The sequence below is a fragment of the Clytia hemisphaerica genome, unplaced genomic scaffold (genome assembly GCF_902728285.1).
Source record: "Clytia hemisphaerica strain Z4C2 unplaced genomic scaffold, Clytia hemisphaerica genome assembly, whole genome shotgun sequence".
NCBI classification, from domain to species: Eukaryota; Metazoa; Cnidaria; class Hydrozoa; order Leptothecata; family Clytiidae; genus Clytia; species Clytia hemisphaerica.
In genome coordinates, this window is record NW_027104247.1 from 85,914 (window position 1) to 104,567 (window position 18,654).

At 37.7% G+C, this 18,654-nt stretch overlaps 1 protein-coding gene across 1 annotated transcript; it reads right to left on the reverse strand.

Annotated features, from left to right (window-relative positions):
• Nucleotides 1-2,362: 2,362 nt before the first annotated feature.
• On the reverse strand, nt 2,363-8,355 carry LOC136816382 (uncharacterized). The gene is made up of 8 exons (XM_067072711.1): nt 8,199-8,355; nt 7,429-7,572; nt 7,096-7,213; nt 5,429-5,489; nt 4,290-4,468; nt 4,085-4,194; nt 2,789-3,060; nt 2,363-2,599 (listed from the first exon to the last, which is right to left on the reverse strand). Exons 1-8 carry the CDS (start codon nt 8,353-8,355, stop codon nt 2,363-2,365), a joined length of 1,278 nt encoding a protein of 425 aa, XP_066928812.1.
• Between the last annotated feature and the right edge of the window lie 10,299 nt (nt 8,356-18,654).

Below are 18,654 nucleotides of genomic sequence, written 5' to 3' on the forward strand. Positions count from 1 at the left end.
ATATGGTACGGTGATATTGGGGCCTAGGTCACTTAAACCCTAAGCCCAGTTATCTGAGGCATAGCAATGAAAATAAGAAACTCTAAGGAACAGACGAGTAATCAGAAAAAATCTGGTACGGCAGCTGCCTACCCGGTGCGACATGCCTGCTTAATGACCTCAAATCAAGTCCCCAGGATTCATATTTTGATCGCTAATTTTTAGTTATGGCCTAATCTTTGATAATGCTTGTATGAACATGCATAACACTGTGAAATAACACAAATCTTAAATTGATATTTGGCTAAGAGTCCATATTGCGCAAATAGGTCTGTCTCGTCCCCCCTCCTCCCTTTTCCACAGTCTACAATGACATGGAGCTTTTAATTATAAAGATCTTTGAAGCAGTGACTATTTTGACTTGTCTAAAATTGCATTATGTGCTTTTGTGTAAAAAAAAACCTCACCTGTTTGTGATGAGCCTCCAAGCACAAAGATAAAGGTATTAATTGAGAAATTGAAATTGCTAAACCACTTATAGCCACTTGATAAAACCATGCTCCAGAAAAATAGTCTTACCAGAAGACACTCAGTGAATCATATCCAGAACCATAACATAACATAACATTTATAGGGCCATCCAATTATCAGCTTAACCAGCAATGGCAATCCCATCAATTGATAATATTTTGTTTCAATAGTTTTTATTATCTATAAGAAGTAAATAACAGGTTGCATATTTTTCCAGGTTATATTGGTTAGTATAAATTTCAAGTGTCTGAAATAAATTAATTTAAGACCTTATTTCTAATCGAAGTGCCATCTTTGTTGTTTTTAGCATTTGAAAAATTATGGGGAAACTTGTTATTACAGTTGGGACAAAATGTACAAAAACGAAAAATTTTGTTCCACAAAAATTAGTTCCCTTATTAAGACAGATTAAGAATTTCCCAGATAATCAATACCTTGCACAATGAGTCTGTCTAGGGAGAAATTATGCTACAGACTGCAAACAGTTGAAATTGTATGAGAATTCAAAGTTATAATGAAAGAACTTTAAATATTAAAGGGCAAAAAATATTACAGAATTTCAATAAATATTAACTAATCAGGGGGGGGGGTCAAGTAGTCACTCCAGAGCACTATATGTACTAACCAGTACTAACTGATTTTTGAAAATTTTGAAAATTACCCACCAGCCTCTTTTACTTGGTACGCTGTGTATTAACAGTACACTATGTGTTCTAACTACATTTGAAAATTTGACCAGATTTGAATAAAAGACCCACCACTATACTCAGTGTTATGAGTGTCATGTATCAACTGCTTGACCCCCTCGAAAAATCTTAAAAAATTATTGAATTCTTCTTCGAGCCATGATGAATATTTTCAATCTTTTTCAATTTTGTTTGGAAATTTAGCAATAAAATTCTGAGATTTGAAGCTAACAAAGCAACATAACTCATTAATGTCAGTCACCTTACATACATCAATTGTGGTGGAGTCTTCACCAATTTTAAGTAAATGCTTTAGATTTTCTTCAATTTTTGGTAGATCAATAACTGCTAAATACTCAAATTTATCACCATCAAACACTTGGAGATAATACTTAACAAACCCATAAGATGTACCAAATTTTCCATTGTAGCAAATGGTGTATGAGTTTCTCTTTATTACTCTACTATAACTTTTAGATTGTAATATCAAACCATTAAAGCACGCTCTTTTGAATTGTTTGATATCCTTGATCTTTGGAAATCTATGATAGATAACAGCTTTGTCTTTTGATTCGTTATTTGCATTTGTTAAAACTCCAACAGTAAACATACTATTTGCAATCTCATGACCTGTAATTTTAACAGCCTTGTGATAGTTGACAGTCATATTATGGTACAATGTGTAGCCGGTAGTGCCTGGCACTAAGGTTCGTGCAATTTCTGGGATTTTATGTTGTATTATAGTATTACACACAATTTGATAATCTACACTTTGCGTACCATGGAACAGATGCTTGAAGTCTCCATTGAAGTCTTCATACCAGAAGCTGGATTGTGCCCATAATGGCCCCAACTGTTTTACTGAATGGACCATGTGAAGTAAATTATGCACATTATAAGTGCTGTAGCGTTGTCCATAAAGGCGATGAATTTGAATGCAGAATTTCCTGAGCAAACTAGCGCATTCGTGCAGATCATGAGGACTTATTGACTGTTGTAATAGTAAAAAAATTGTCTTTATCAGTAAACAAAAATGAGCAAAATATTCAGCTTGCAGGTAATTCACTAAAATTGGTGCCGAATAAAACAAAAGAAAAGAACGGAACTCGCTACCTTTCCATTGTCCAAAATCATTTTCGATGCTTCTAGGTACTCTACTTATTAAATTAGGTAACTTTAGTAGTAAATTTATCAATGTCTTTCAACTTATCCCCTACGTACCAAGTTTGTTTTTTATAACTCTTATTAAACCAAAGTTTCATCATCATTTTGACAACACCCAGTAATGTATTGTGTAAGTAGTCCAGAGCCAATCCATTGACAACATCGAAACAAGGAATTCTCATGGACCACGATAAGCCTTTAACCCCACATATCTTCACCTCCTTTCCACTCTCCATCATCTAATTTAAAAAGGTTGAAAGGAGTTGAAAGTTTATTCTGCCCAAATGAATTTTCAAATTTTTGTCTCTTCTGAAAAAGATAAAAACCTTCATGAGCATTTTTCAAATCTCAAACCCTATATCTTTGAAATCTGTCAAATTTAATCTCATTGTAGAAGTTATTCATCTTGATTTAAACACCAAATTTACCTTCTTTTGTGCTTCTTTGGCATGTTTCAGTGTTTGATTATGTGTTCGCAGTGCTGCATGACCTGTTTTACTATCAAAATTGAAAGGGTAACAATGGGTATGACCTTTCCCAGCTTTCACTGTTATTCCAGGTTCAAGGCAGTATGGACAGCCATATTCCCCATTGAATTGAACAATGTTTTGAAACTGGCACTTTGCAGGGGCATCAAAAACTCCAGAAAGAAGATGGACCTTGACAGTTTTTGGACCAGCAGTAGTTTTCAGCGGTTTCCCTGAAAGAAAAAAGTTTTTATTGGGTCTTAAGGCATGTCTAAATGTATTCTTTTTTTGTTGAAACATCAAGGTCACCTCAGCACATTTTAGCCTATTCTAATAGAAAGTTCTTATTCAAATACAGTCGCATCGTGAGAGCAGCAAAAAATGTGCACAAAATGGCAGAAATAACTCGAAAATTTGAAGGAAAATCCGAGGAAATTGGTTCTTGTACCCCATCAAGCTGCCTCATTCATGCAAGTACAAATAAAAAAGACACGTTACAATGCAAGAAATGCGAACGTCGAGTTCATTTAGCTTGCTCTGAGCTTCCTCCTTATCAAATCCAGCTCTATCTTCAACACAAATCTAGAAGCTATCAATGCATGAGCTGTGTCATCATAACACCAGAATTGAAGAAGAAATTGAATTTCAAGTCTGTTGGAGATTTATAAAAGGAGATCAATGCATGTGAGAATATAATAAAAGCACAACGTGAGGAAATTTCAAATTTGAAAGCTGATGTGTCAACTAACAATGTGAATAAAGCAGTCGCAAAAATTGAGAACACCTTCAATAAAAGAATTGACGTGCTGGAAAGCAAAATAAATAAAATGGCAAACAAGAAATCTTCGTCTGTGAATGAAATAGCTTGTGAGAAATCAAGTTATTCAGAAATAACCAAGAAGCATCTCGAGTCGCAAACAAAAACGATTAAGCGTTTCATTGAAAAAGAAAAAACGGATAAAAAATGGATTGAAGCGACTTCGTGTAATCTCATGATACCTGTATGAAACTACAGAAGACACGAAAGAGATAGCGGATAAGAAAGATATCGACTACATCGAAGAACATGTAATTTCAAAACTAAATATGGGAGAAATCAAGGTGAAAAAATCAGAAAGTGACTTTTAGGTGTTATATATATGATTAAGTATTGCTACTAAATATAGAATATCAAAAGGCAACCAAAACTCCAGCACAAAATTAACAAAGTATCATAAAGTGATCAATAAGGTATCATGAAGTGATCAATAAGAATACCTTGAGCAAACTCTTGCAGCTCTGTAACAAAGGGCATCAAAAAGGTTTTGAAGTGTGGCTTCTTCAGATCAAACCACAGCCCCGCAAATAATCTGTATTTTCTTTGATATCTATAAAAAATATATTAGAATCCACTAAATTTACTAAGTACAAAAAAGAATGATGTAAACTTATTAACGTAATATTAACAAACTACTGTTCTTACCGTATTGAAGGGCTTAATTCATTTATGGTGTAATATATCGGCCATATTTGCATTTTTGATGACTTGAACAGACTAACTCCATCTGTGTTTATTTGCAGTGACATGTGTATCTCATTTTGCTTTTCCTGGATAGTTGTTCCATGTAAAAAACCATCAGAGTTGAAGTGTTTTTTGTAAACCTTAAAAAAGAGAAAATCGAATCTAAGGAAAAACCTGAGAACAGAAGCTTCCTGAATTGAAGAGAATGTTAATTCCCGCGTCTCCAAGAATAAGTAATAGATCGAAATGAGAAGCTAACGAGGCAAAGGGGTCAAATCAAAAGGGGTGAAAGAAAGAGGAGACATAAGGAGTGCCGAAAGAGAAAATTATATTTCGAAAGGTGAATGAAAGTGCAAATTAAAAATTGTACAAAACGGAATTTGGGATGACATTGGGGATGCATCAAGATAAGCTGTGACTAAACTGAACGCCTAACCCGTGTAGATGACGGGTACGACCTATGCCCGTGTAGATGACGGGTAGCACCTAAGCCCGTGTAGATGACGGTACGCCCTAAGTCCGTGTAGACGACGGATGCCTGACCTTAGAATAAGTATCTGGATAACTGACTAATAACTTGCCAGAGGTTACGTAGTAACCCAACACCCCTAAACTAACTGAACGCCTAACCCGTGTAGATGACGGGAGCAAGCTTAGCCCGTGAGCTCACGGGAGCGAACTTAACCCGTGTAGATGACGGGTGTGAGACCATAGCCCGTGCAGACGACGGGAGCAAAACTTAACCCGTGTAGACGACGGGATCGAACTTAGCCCGTGTAGATGACGGGGACGAACTTAACCCGTGTAGATGACGGGTGTGAGACCATAGCCCGTGTAGACGACGGGAGCAAAACTTAACCCGTGTAGACGACGGGATCGACCTTAGTCCGTGTAGATGACGGGAGCGAACTTAGCCCGTGTAGATGACGGGAGCAGCTTAGGCCCGTGTAGATGACCGGTACTTGACTTATAAACAAGTAGCTGGATTAACCAACAAAAAACTTGCCAAAGGTTACGTGGTAACCGGAAACTAATTGGTATCTCGATGCATCCCAAATGGCCTAATCTCCCTGGTCGAAAAACCTTGCCTAGGGAAAAACCGTGAGATTAGGATCCAACGCTGCAGCTGCGATGACCACGCCTTGATAAGCAGGATAAGATCTGAAAAGAAAAGGAGAGAAAGGCAGAACCACAAACAAAACAAAGATAAAAAAGGGGCAGGGAAGGGAGGGGAAGCTTAACTTGCAGATGAAGAGATAAGCTCAGGGCGAACACACCCTTGGAATATATATACGGGAACTCAGATAACCGGCAGCCGAGGAATACCTAATCCTAACCATTTCCGTAACCCGATGTAACTCAGTCGACTGGGAATTAACCTTAGCTAAAGATTAGCTCCAATTAATTCCCGCGTCTCCAAGAATAAGTAATAGATCGAAATGAGAAGCTAACGAGGCAAAGGGGTCAAATCAAAAGGGGTGAAAGAAACAGGAGACATAAGGAGTGCCGAAAGAGAAAATTATATTTCGAAAGGTGAATGAAAGTGCAAATTAAAAATTGTACAAAACGGAATTTGGAATGACATTGGGGATGCATCAAGATAAGCTGTGACTAAACTGAACGCCTAACCCGTGTAGATGACGGGTACGACCTATGCCCGTGTAGATGACGGGTAGCACCTAAGCCCGTGTAGATGACGGTACGCCCTAAGTCCGAGAATAAGTATCTGGATAACTGACTAATAACTTGCCAGAGGTTACGTAGTAACCCAACACCCCAACATCACCCAAAAACCGCAGAGAAGAAAAAAGGTAAAGGGGGGCTATCTAGGGCAAAGCACAAGGTAGAGAGTGAGAAGAGAAAAGGCAGAAAACAAAACTTTATGATTAAAAGTAATAGCGTATTAGTATTATTTCGGTAGCTAAAGAGCGTATTAAAATGTTTTTATAATTATTATTAAAAGTAATAGCATATTAGTATTATTTCGGTAGCTAAAGAGCGTATTAAAATGTTTTTATAATTATTATTACTATTAATAAAAATAAAGCAAGCGATATTGTGAAGACAATCAAAATTAATACGAGCAATATATTGATAGTGCACTCAGCAAAAATAATAGCATGGTATGAACTAAAAAGACCGGGTAGAACAAACAAGTACCATAAAAAAATACATGACATTGTAGACAAATTACCACTTGTCGGGGTCCCAAGTAGACGACACATGAGATATCTTGGCCATATTAGCAGTGGATTTTTGAATATCAAAATCCGAAACACGAAGATAACGAAGGTAACAGTCACTGGACCACCTGCCCATAATGCGAATCATTGAGTCGGAGGCACCTGCGCTCAAGGCGGCAGAAGCACCACCAATACGAAAACTATGGGTGTTCAAGTCGGAAACAGACGGGAGGGATTGCTCGAGTAAGGCGTATATCGTATATCGTTCGGCGGGTGAGGAGTTTACCATCATGAAATTGAAAGAGGGGGTCCGGTTTTGAACTTCGAAGGGCTAGGTAGTTTCTCATAGCGCTGGGCAAATATTGTTGGAAGTAGCAGCAATCCTAATATTAACACCTTGGCGGAACGGATCGGTTTTGCTTCCTTTAATACGGATGGTCATTAGGGAGTGGTTGAGGTTGAAGGTAACATCAGACTTCATGAGGTGAATTGACGGGTCATATCGACTTTGAGAGGGACAGGAAAACTCGGACACACGAATAAGGCCAAAAAAGGCGGGTAGGCATGCGGCTAAAAGCATGTACTTGTCTTGAGTGGGATGGCTGCAAAGTAATAAGAATCTTGAAATGACTCGAAGATGGGAAGTGGTGATGGGTTTACGTGGTCTGCGGGTAAGTGAATTTCCTTGGCGTCTACGAATGCCTTGAATGACGCGGTGAAGTATGGGCATAAGGGCAAGGGGCAACTTGAGCCAAGCATTGAATTTTGGTGTAGTACTCCAGTGATATAAACTTTTATTGTTTTGCAAGCAATGCCACGGTTAAAAGAAAACACGGAAAAGAAACACAACAAAGCTTCAGAACTAGGGAAAGGTATTAAGCCATGTGAGTCGCAAAAGTTGATGTAAGAACGGATACCACTCATGTATGTAGCTTGAGTAGATGGTGCAAGAGAATCCTTCAGGAGCCCAACAAGATCGTGGCCAAGAGATCCATTACAGAGTTGGGAACAGTTGACGGGAAGGGACAACACCCTGGACAGACTGATTTGAATTCTTCGACCTGCAAACGAGATAAAAGATCAGCAAAAACATTCTCAGAGCCAGGGACATGACGAAATGAAAGGTGGATGTTGTTTCGAGCAGTTAGGAAGAAAATCTTGCGAATGAGAACCATCATAGACTTATCCTTGGAAGAAGAAGATGACCAGACCGAGACGGTGGGCTCGTTGTCTGTGGAGACAACGATGCGGCAATTGCTGAAAGACTTAAGCCAGGTATTAAGAGATGCAAAAATAGCAAAAAGCTCAAGGAAGGATATGTGAGTGAGAAGAGAAACGTCAAACGGCCAAGCCTCAGAAATCCAAAGACCCTGGAAAAAACAACCAAAACCAAGAAAGGACGCATCAGTTGAAATCTCAAAAGGAGCTTGAGAAAATAGGTGTAGGAATAAAGGAGAACCGTTCCAAGAATCGAGAAACTCAGACCACATCTCTAAGTCAAGGCGAACATCAGAAGTTAAGTCAATGTGATGGTTAAGGCGAACAACCGAAGAAGACAAGTCAATGAGACGACGCAAAAAGATACGACCTGGACGGATGACTTTACAAGCAAATGACAAAGAACCAATCAGAGACAACAACTCACGTTTAGTACACTTCCTCTTTGAACGCCAAGCAGAAACCATACCTTTCAATTCCACAAGCTTACTGGTAGGCAGACGAATAGAAGAGGAAACAGAATCAATCTCGATGCCCAAATACGTCATCACCTGGCTGGGGCCCTCCAACTTGTCCAAGGCAACGGGCACACCAACATCCTTGAAGAGAGCTTGAACGACATCCATCTTAAGCTGGGCTTCGTTAAAGGAAGGAGCACAAAGGATAAAATCGTCAAGATAGTGAGAAATAGCAGTGATAAGGCATTTCCGGACAAGGATCCATTGCAAGGCATCAGCAAACATATTGAAAATGCAAGGAGAGGAGCGACTACCAAAGGAGGCAAAGATCAAAGAAGTACTTACCCTGCCAGCAATATCCCAGGAGGGGCCAATCGTCGGGGTGGACTGGGCAGAGGCGAAAGGCGTGCTTGATGTCGATTTTTCCCATGTAGCAACCAGGGCCCATCAAACGGATCATGTCAAGGGCTTCGTCGAAGGGGGTATACTGGACATGGGTCAGTTCTACAGGGATGCCATCGTTGACAGATGAACCAGGGGGGGAGGACAAGTCGAGGATGATCCGTTTTGTTCCATCTTTTTTGGGGGCAGCACCGAGGGGGGGAACAAAAAAAGAGGGGAGGGGGTGGGTGTCAAAAGGGCCAGCAGTATGCCCACGCTTCAATTCCTTCAGGATGGCTGTAGAGACAGCCTCGCAGTTGGAATCTGCTGAAAGGTTGTTATGTTCAGGGCCAACTGGTGGTGGACCTTGGAAGCCAATGTGAAAACCTGTAAGGAACCCAGACACAAGAAACTCAACGATCTCAGGGTCATACCCATTGAGGAACTCAAACAAGACAAGGGGTTTAACAGGGGAAGCTGGCTTGAAGGGAGAAGGGAGAAAGGAACCTATTGGGAGGTTGAGAAGAATTTGGTGATCACTGGGGGCGGTGGGGACATTGCATGACTGGATGGGGATAGTTGCAGATGAGGCAACTGTGGAGATATCGACAGGGGGGTCGACACTGGATGTTGGAGTTAAAGTTGTGGCAGTAGTTGGCAGGTTTGGCGGCAGAGGCAGCTTGCTGGGGGGCAGGAAAGGGCTGACGAAGGTTAGGGTAGGGCTGGTAGTACTGAGCACGGGGAAAAGATGGGGGGCGAGGGCGGGGTCCAGGTTGAGAAGGCATCCGTGGGGCAGGAAAATGGTGCGCTGTCTGAGAAACAGAAGAAGGGCGGGCAAAAGAGGTGGAGGGGGCAGAAGAGGGGCAGCGGGGGGCGAGATGGTCCTTGCTCTGGCAGATATAACACTGGCTCGGCTGCTTGTGACCCAAGAGGTGCAAGTTAAAAAAGATTTTGGTCCGACGTATCCCATCTAGCTACCGGGTTGTTGGTCAAAAATGTTCTAAAAGCCTTGTTGTAGGCGTACCAGCCAGAGAAGGAATAGTCATTAGCCAAATGGGCAATAAAAATCTGATATGCAATCATCTGATTGGCCAGGTTGGGTCTAAAGACTAATGAAGCTTGGAAAAATCTTGACCATGCCATTAACCAGGAATTTAGGTCGATAACCTTGGCTTTCTTTGAAAATTGTTGAATGGCAGTATCGTTTTTTTTGTAAAGAGATGTTGCCCTCCGAATCGAAGGCCAGAGATACAGCAGAATTAAGAGGCCGGCCAATGTTGGAAGGTAGAAGAAAATCAAAATCAACAAACTCACCATTCTTAATTTGTTTCAATATTTTTGCAGGTATCGCAGGGAGCTCGTTGTTGCAATTGTTGACAAAGTTGAAAGTGTTTTGATTTTGACCAGCAAGGTGTGGTTGCGAGGAAAGCGTGATGTTTTGATTGCCCATAGCGAGGGTACCATTATTATCCGTGAGAAGGGGTTGATAAGGGCGGAAGAACTATTCATGGGTGGCGTGTTGGTGGTGGGAGTTGAATCTTGTTGACTTGACAGGCTTGACGACGTCGCAATGGTCGAGAGAAGAACGTTGTTCGAAGAGTTGTCCTGTGATGTACTGGGCAGGACAGGGCTGACCAGTTGGCTTGAAGATGATTGTGATGAAGCAAAAAATGAGTTCAGGCGGCTGTCGACTAATGAATTGACCAATGATAAAAGTTGCGTATTTTGATCAGTAACAGTAGTAATTGTGGACTGGACGTCATTATTTTGAGTGTTAACAGGAAAGATAGGTAAGAGTTGTTCAAGGCTGACTTGGTCAGATTCCATGGTAAAATTTTCACTGAAGCTTAACTTGCAGATGAAGAGATAAGCTCAGGGCGAACACACCCTTGGAATATATATACGGGAACTCAGATAACCGGCAGCCGAGGAATACCTAATCCTAACCATTTCCGTAACCCGATGTAACTCAGTCGACTGGGAATTAACCTTAGCTAAAGATTAGCTCCAAATAAAAAATTTTAATAAAAATTTTCGACGAATTTGCACTACAGTTCAACCTTTCTCAAATTGTAAATAAATCCACACACACCAACGGACAACGGTTAATTTATAGGACCTCCAGGTAGGTCCAAAAATCATAACTAGCTCATAACAAAAAGGTTATTTCAAAAAAAATCATTCGAGCCATGATATTCAGAGCAAAATAGGAAATAAGATGCTACAAAAATAGCTCTTGTAATCACTGTATACATCGAAAAATGAGGATAGCGATAAGGGCTTTAAATAGTACCTCTCCATCAATAAGGTCTTCAATTTGTTGCCAATTTTTTTCATTAGTACCTAAAAGGAAAAAATGATGTGACCTACCCATTGTATTGGGGAGGGGTTTCAGAGAATCCAGTATTGACCGGTATTAGACGGAAATGTATGACTGGTATTCCGGTACTGAAAAGTCAAATTTTGGGTATTCCAGTATTCAACGGAACATTTTGGCTGGTATTTGAGAAGTTTTTGACCGATATGCCAGTATATTACCAGTAATCCAGTATTTTGTACCCTCAGAAGCCCCTCACTGTATTAGGGGGAGGTTACACGTATGAAGTGAAGTGACATCAATTTGGTCAATACACAAACCTCATATGTTGTTTACACATGTGCAGTGAAGTGAAACTTCCCCTTAGAATGATTTCTCTTTGATAAAATAGACCGAAGTGAAAACTTCCTCTGACGTGAAAAAAGCAAAGAAACAGTGTATAATAGCTTAACATAAGTGAAGTGAACAGGATTTTTTCAATGTTTTTTTTACAGTTGACGCCCTCTGATTTGATCGTCAAGGGGCAATTCATTTCCATCGAATAAGGGAGCTTATCAAATAATTGAGCGTTGTTTACGAGTTTCTTGTTAACGCTGACTTTCAATTTTAGCAAAGGAGTTATCGAATAGTAGAACGTTGAAATAGAGAGAGTCAACTGTAGTGTAGTTCACTTTTCTCATGGATTTTGAGCTTTTCAAACAAACAATATCAACTTTTATGGAGTATGCTTAACCCCTAACTCCTGACTTACAAGCAAAAAGTGACTGTAGATTATCGACTAGAGGGATAACAATAAAGTAACCATTGTTGCATTGTTCAGGTGGGGTTTGAGGGTGTTCACTATGTGACTAAGTTGTAAATTTTTTCTCTTTAATTATTCTTTTCTCTTAAATTTTTCTTTTTTCTTGTAGATGGAAGAATTGACAGAAGGTAGTTCTGTCTTCATAACACAGGAACAATTTGCTATCCTCAACACAAAGCAGACTGCGACGTCGATAGTCTGTTTCTTGATTGATATTTTTTATACGAAAGACGAGCAAACAATGATCAATCTGATGGGTGCCAATGGAAGGAGACCCATGAACCCAAGCGTGCTCTCTAGCATTATAAGTATGGGACCATTTCAGGGGTTTTTCCAAGCACCAAGCAATGCCTCCCTTTGTACTTTCAAATTGAGTTTTTAACAAAGGCGTATAAGCAGTTTACTACTATTGGCCAGTCTTGTGCAGACGCTTTTTATGGATGGTCCCCATGGATGAATGAATCTCTTATCCTTGTTTTGTTTTCTTATAGTGCTTCTAAGGCGGTGGTTACACGTAGCCGGGGTGAAATTCACCCCGGGGTGAAATGGAAAAATAATTCACCCCGGGGTGAAAATCATTTTGGGATACACGTCGGGGAAAGGCGGGGTGAAAACCCTTTTTTGCAGTCCGAGGTGAAAATTCTAACTTATTTTCACCCTGGCGTGAAAATGTAAAGTCTGTTCACGATAAGTGTGCACTCTTTTTTCTTTTACCTATAACTTTTGAAGGAATTCTTCAATCTTTATAAATTTGGTATCGTTAGAGAGATATTTGTGGGTGGAACAATTTGAAATAAAAAAATCTATAAAAAAATTCTAAAATTGAAGATGAAAATAAAGAAGAAAACAATGAAGATCTTGTAGAAAATTGCTATAACTTTCATATTCACTGGAGAGATTCTTTGATCTTAGGAGGTCATCACTGTGAAAAAATTTCACTAAAATATTTATTCAATATAAAGTTATGATGCAAAGTTAATAAGTGATCGACCTCAAAAAACATCAGAAAACAGCAGAAAACAACGTTTTTAGACGTCAATCAGCTTATAACTTTGTTTGATATCTTTTGCCTGAATGATTATTTTTGAGAAAATTTTTCACAGTTATGACGTTCGATGATCAAGGATTTACTTCAGTGAAAATGATAGTTATAGCACTTCTCTACAAGATCTTCATTTTTTTCTTCTTCATTGTCATCTTCATTTTTAGAATTTTTTTAAAGATTTCTCAATTCAAATTTTTCCACTCACTAATATCTTTCCAATGATACCAAATTTGTAAAGATTGAAGAATTCCTTCAAAAACTATATAGGTAAAAGAAAAAAGAGTGCACACTTATCGTGAACAGCCTTTAATTATGCATAACTTTTAGATTCAACCCGGGGTGAAAAAGAAATTGTGTATACATGTAAAAATCTGCAAAAATTTGCAAAAAAAATCCTCAAAAAAAATTTCACTCCGGTCCTCAGGACCGGGGTGAAATCAACCCCGGGGTGAGTTCAACCCGCCTAAAAATAATATTTTTTTATTTCACCCCGGGGTGAATTTCACCCCGGCTACGTGTAACCACCGCCTAAGGCTTTCAAGTTTGAAAATAGCATGCATTTTGAGTAGAATTGCTAAACAGGAGGGTGTTAATATAGGGGGTATACTACTATTGGCCAATCTTGTGCAGACGCTTTTTATGGATGGTCCCCATGGATGAATGAATTTCTTATCCTTTGTTTCATTTTATTATAGTGCTTCTAAGGCTTTCAAGTTTGAAAATAGCTTGTATTTTGAGTAGCATTGATAAACGGGAGCGTGTTAATAAATGGAAGGGTGTGATTTTTTCGGCAGAAAATAAGTAATGGTGGTCCCATAAAATTAGCTTCCAAAGAGTAACTGACATTTTCATTACCCCTCCAAGTTTGTATATCCAAAATGTGACAGCTTGTTGATCAAGTTTTATCTTAATCATTTCAGCTTAAACGCTTGACAGGTTCCCGAACGAATCTCCCGCGAAACTCCGGGTCGCCATGAGGAATAAGCTTAGTCAAACAAAGGCACGAGCAAAGAAAGATTAGATGATTTAATCGGATTTAATGTGAAAATTAGATGTTCCTGTCCAGTTTACAGTGAGTCCGTCCAGTTTACAGTGAGTCCGTAAAAAAAGGAAATGGAAAATGGTAAACAAAATATCCTCATAAATTATTTCTTATGGGGTGCAATTAATGTGTTTCAACAACTTGATTAATAATAAAGAACATAAAAGAGAAACATCAAACCATCAAATTTAACTACATTGTGAATGGCTTTCTCTTTTAAGAGCACACTTTAATTACATTCCATATGAAATGATTTATGAGGATTTTTTGTTTACTATTTTCTATTTCCTTTTTTACGGACTCACTGTATTACTTTAGGCGTACAAACTTTCGCGACCAGAAAGTTTCGCGATTTTCGCGAAAGTAAATGTCTTTGAAAATTCTTGAAAGGGCAACTCGCGAAAGTTAATGCTCGCGAAAAGTTATTGAAAAAGTTGAAAATCTTTAAAGCTTCGAAATCAATATAACAACTAGTATGTATAGCATTTTTATGCGTTTGTATCATGTTGAAAATTTCTTTGAGAGTTACTCCAAAATTTAGTTGACCAAAAGTTGCATACGCATTTACATAATTTTGTCATATCGTGTTGTTGTTTTCATAATAATAAATGTTTTCATTCATCAAACTAACAAAAAGTGAAGTCATATTGCTATGATGCATAATCAAAATTAAAGTTATAGAAAAGACCTTGTAAGCCGGGACAAGAATATTGTAGACGATATAATCCCCATATCAAAACAAATCAAAGGTGATGCGTGCAGCCTACAGTTTAATGTCTTGAAAGTTTTCGGATGTCAAAAATTTGTTCTATGACAGCATTTTGTAATTACTGTATTTTAGTTCGCTGATTCAGTAATAAGTTTTGACTTGATATAGTTTGTTATCATTGTAGTTTGTTTCAATTAGAGTATATATTGTATTGAAATTATCTCAAAAACTTACCTTGGGTGTATTATGATTTTGGTACTTACTGTTCTTGATCGTAGGGGGGGGGGGCACTTTGCAATTTTTGGAAAAAAATCACCCCATAGCATTTTATAATGATTTTATGAAATTTTCCTGAAAAAGTGCCAAAACCATAATTTATGGCGTCTTTTCAATTTTTCTCTGCATGGGGAGGGGTTTCAAATATTAGGAAAATTTTGCGTACATACTATGTTGATGACTCCGGCACTCGTGAAAATAATTACCACTCATAATATATGCATAAAAATTTGTTCAAATATTGTAACATTTATTTCATTTTTCTACATGAATTTTTCTATATACATTTCTATTTTCATAAAAGATTTCTTATGTATAATTTAAATGCTACTTTTAGGATATAAATATCAATAAAGAAAACAACAATCAGTTTCTAAATTTTATAAATATATTTACTTTAATGGGATAAATTTTGCGGTTGAGCTCATCAGATTTCACAGGGACTTAATTTCGCGGATGGCACTATAAAGAGACAATATTTTCACGATCTTGTGCCTTTTTTACTGCCAAATTTCCATTGGGGTTTCTTTTGCGGATAAGACCCAAATCTGCGAAAACAGCAAAATTTAATCACCGGGAAAATTTATCCCGTTTAAGTAATAGAATAATTTTGACCTCTGAACAAAAGGAATTAGATGTAAACACATGTTTACCTAAACAAAAGATGAGACCAAAACAGCATTTTGTTTCTTTAGCACAAGCCAACCAAAGATTCGATTAAAACTTTGTTTTCATCAGGCCAGCTGTCACTTTTGTGGTTTTAAACTTACAAATTCTGTCGTGTGTTTGCTTGTTGTATATAGAAGAGGTAGTTGCTTTAAAGAACGTATACGGCTTTTTAAGGGGGTATCCGAGGTCCCCCGCAAAGATCCAACCATGGTCTGCTGAGTCAGCATACTGATCTGACTAAACGATAAATTATCGTCTATTTTGAAAGCATTATTCTCTCACACATGCGCACACGACTATTCTTTTAAACATTACTTTTTTTCTTCTAAAACAACCGAAGATATCACCCTTACCCTTCATCCTGTTTTTATTTAATAGTCTTTTATATTGTAGCATTTAAAAGAATAAGTTTAAATCAATAAGGAGGAGAGAGGGTTTTGTTTGTTTTGCAAATTCTTCTCCTCTCATTTCATTTGAGAGAAGTTTGATTGTTAAAATCTTTTGTTTAAAAATATTCGTGTAGAGAATTATGCTAATTATGTGAATTCTTGATAAAAGACCCGATAAAATTTGAATTTCGATTTTTTATTTGTTATGATGACTCAGCATTTTATGGTCGGATCTTGGATACTTAAAGATTTCCTATGGCTTTAAGCAATGATGATGATTGATGTATTATTATTTGATCTTTTATCTTTACAGAGCTGAAATATAAAAAATGATAAATATTGGGTGTACACAATAGAGACAAAGAAGAAACTTTTGGTTACTTATTGCTCATCTGTTGTCTACCAGCCATACGCAGATTCTTGGTTTGCAGTGGAGGTATATGTTTCCATTCAAATGTCTGAAAATTTTATGACTCTAAAAGGTATAGATATTTATCGAAATGATTTTTAAAATAGTTTAATATTTTGCAAAAAATTTTACATGCAATTTTTTTCGCAAATCTGTAGGTTCCCATATTTCTTGTGGACTAAATTTTGCAAAAATTGCCTGAATATGCGAAAAATTTATCCACACAAAATTTAATCCACTTAAGGTAAACAATAAAAGAAAGAATGACTGGAGTAATAACGTCAATTAAATAGGTAGTGCATAAGCTCCTAGAGAGTTATGGTTTCGGTTTTCTTTCTGGTACTCCAATTTTTGTTGCGAGTCAAATTGTTCTTCTCTCAAAATTATACTTAAAGTAAATTTATCTATACTTAAAAGGTATTTCTTGCCAATGAATTAAGCTGATGTTCAGGAATATACTTTAAAGACATTTCCCTTTCTTTAAGTATACTTAAAGTATGTTTTACTAGCTCAATTTAATTTCAACCAGAGTATACTTTAAGTATATTTTAAATGTCTAAAATTACACCTACTGTAAGTATATTCTGAAAAGTATAATGAAAGTATACAAAATGTATATTTGGAGTATAGTTAAATTGTATCTATTATGTCTTTAAATTGTACACCGAAAGTATACATTGAGTACATATATGATATACTTAAAGCATACTCATTTCTGATGAGGGCGACCTCCGTTTTGGGGGCCGCCTCCGTTTTGGGGGCCATATACTGTAGTAAAAGTGTTCTTGGGACTTCTAAATAGAATTATTTCAGTTTTTGAGGCGTTAAGGCATATTTTTTTTGCTCTCAGCCAATGGACCAATAGAGCAAGATTTCTGTTAACCTTTCTGTGCAGATGTTTTATAGATTTATCACAGCAAATAAGACTAGTATCGTCAGCGAAATGAATAGTTACGGAGTTTTCTAGGGAGCGATGGAGATCATTAATATAGATGATGAATAACAGGGGGCCCAAAACAGATCCTTGAGGTACACCATGTTTGATGGGGACATGGTCAGAATGTGTGTTTCTTATTTCGACACAGTGAGTACGGTTAGAGATGAGACCTGAGTAAAGCAAGAGCTGGTCCTCTGATGCCATAATGAACCAGTTTATGTAGCGGGATGGTATGCTCTACTGTATCGAAAGCCTTCTTAAGATCAATGAAAACTCCAGCTGCAAAATTACCATTATCTAATCTGACAACTTCAGTAAGGGCAATCACAGCATGGTTAGTGCTGTGACCTTTTTTAAAACCGAATTGCTTTTCACTAAAGATGTTGTTGCTTTCGAAGAATGAAGGAGTTTTTCGAAGATTTTATTTATGTTGGATAGCAGAGAAATTACCAACTTCTAGTTTTGAGTCTTTCTTGTGTAAAGGTTTTATGTTTTAGACATCAGGGTAGATGCCTTCTTTAATGCTGACGTTAAAGATGTGAGATAAAATGGTGCTTGCAGTTGGAGATATCATTTTAAGGAAGGATGTAGGAATAATTGAAGGTTCTGATGCCTTCTGAACATCAAGATCATTTGATAACTTTAAGTACAGCAGTGGGTGCAATCTGCCTGAAACGAATAGTGAAGTATTTGTTAGTCCGAGGGATTTGATTTTTTGTAAGTTCAGCTATCAAGCCATAAAAATTATTGAAAATTTCAGCTATGTCTTTGTCGCTGGTTATTTCGCGATTATTATCTAGTAGAAGTTTAGGCGAGAGATCAGAAATGATTTTGGTGCAAATTATCTCATTAACTACATTCCACTTTTTTTTTAGGTCATGTTTGTTCTCAGCAAAGAAATTATTGTAATACTTGTTTTTACTCATTCTCAAGAGTTTCGAAAGCAGATTCCTGTATTTTTTAAAGGGCCCCCCAGCGGATTGCGTGAATGCGTGAATGGGCATTTTCGGTTGCGTGAATGGGCATTTTCGGTTGCGTGAATGCGTGAAAATTGGAAAAAAAATGCGTGAATGGGTGAATTGAAAAAATTTCCGTGAACATGAAAATTCACTTCTTGATTGCGTGAATGCGTGAATCTGGGCTATTTTGTGCGTGAATACGTGAATTTTCACTTCTTTCCACCGATCATGTGCAGTTTTCCCGATTTTCCAATGTTTGCCCGATTTTTCCCGAAAATTTTCCAATTTCCTGAAAAATCGGGTTATTGCGTGAAACTCGAGGAAAATTTGCGTGAATGCGTGAATTTCGAAAAAAAATTGCGTGATTGCGTGAATTGAGGGTCGGCTGGGGGCCTCTTTAAATTTAGTATGTTTTTGGGCTTAGAGATCAGGGTCTTTAGCCTTCAAGAATTTCTTATATAAAGAACTTTTCGTTGCTACTTGAGTCACCCGCCATCTAGATAAAAGAGAAGAAAGTTTATTTTTAATTTTT

Bases quoted from the DNA above. Each gene is read 5' to 3' on its own strand.
- LOC136816382 (XM_067072711.1), bottom strand. From the start codon at position 8,355: ATGGATGTCGTTCAAGCTCTCTTCAAGGATGTTGGTGTGCCCGTTGCC. The intron at 4,195-4,289 runs GTAAGAACAGTA...TATTTTTTATAG, and splicing joins GAATTAAGCCCTTCAATACG to ATATCAAAGAAAATACAGAT. The intron at 3,061-4,084 runs GTATTCTTATTG...TTTTTCTTTCAG, and splicing joins GCTGCAAGAGTTTGCTCAAG to GGAAACCGCTGAAAACTACT.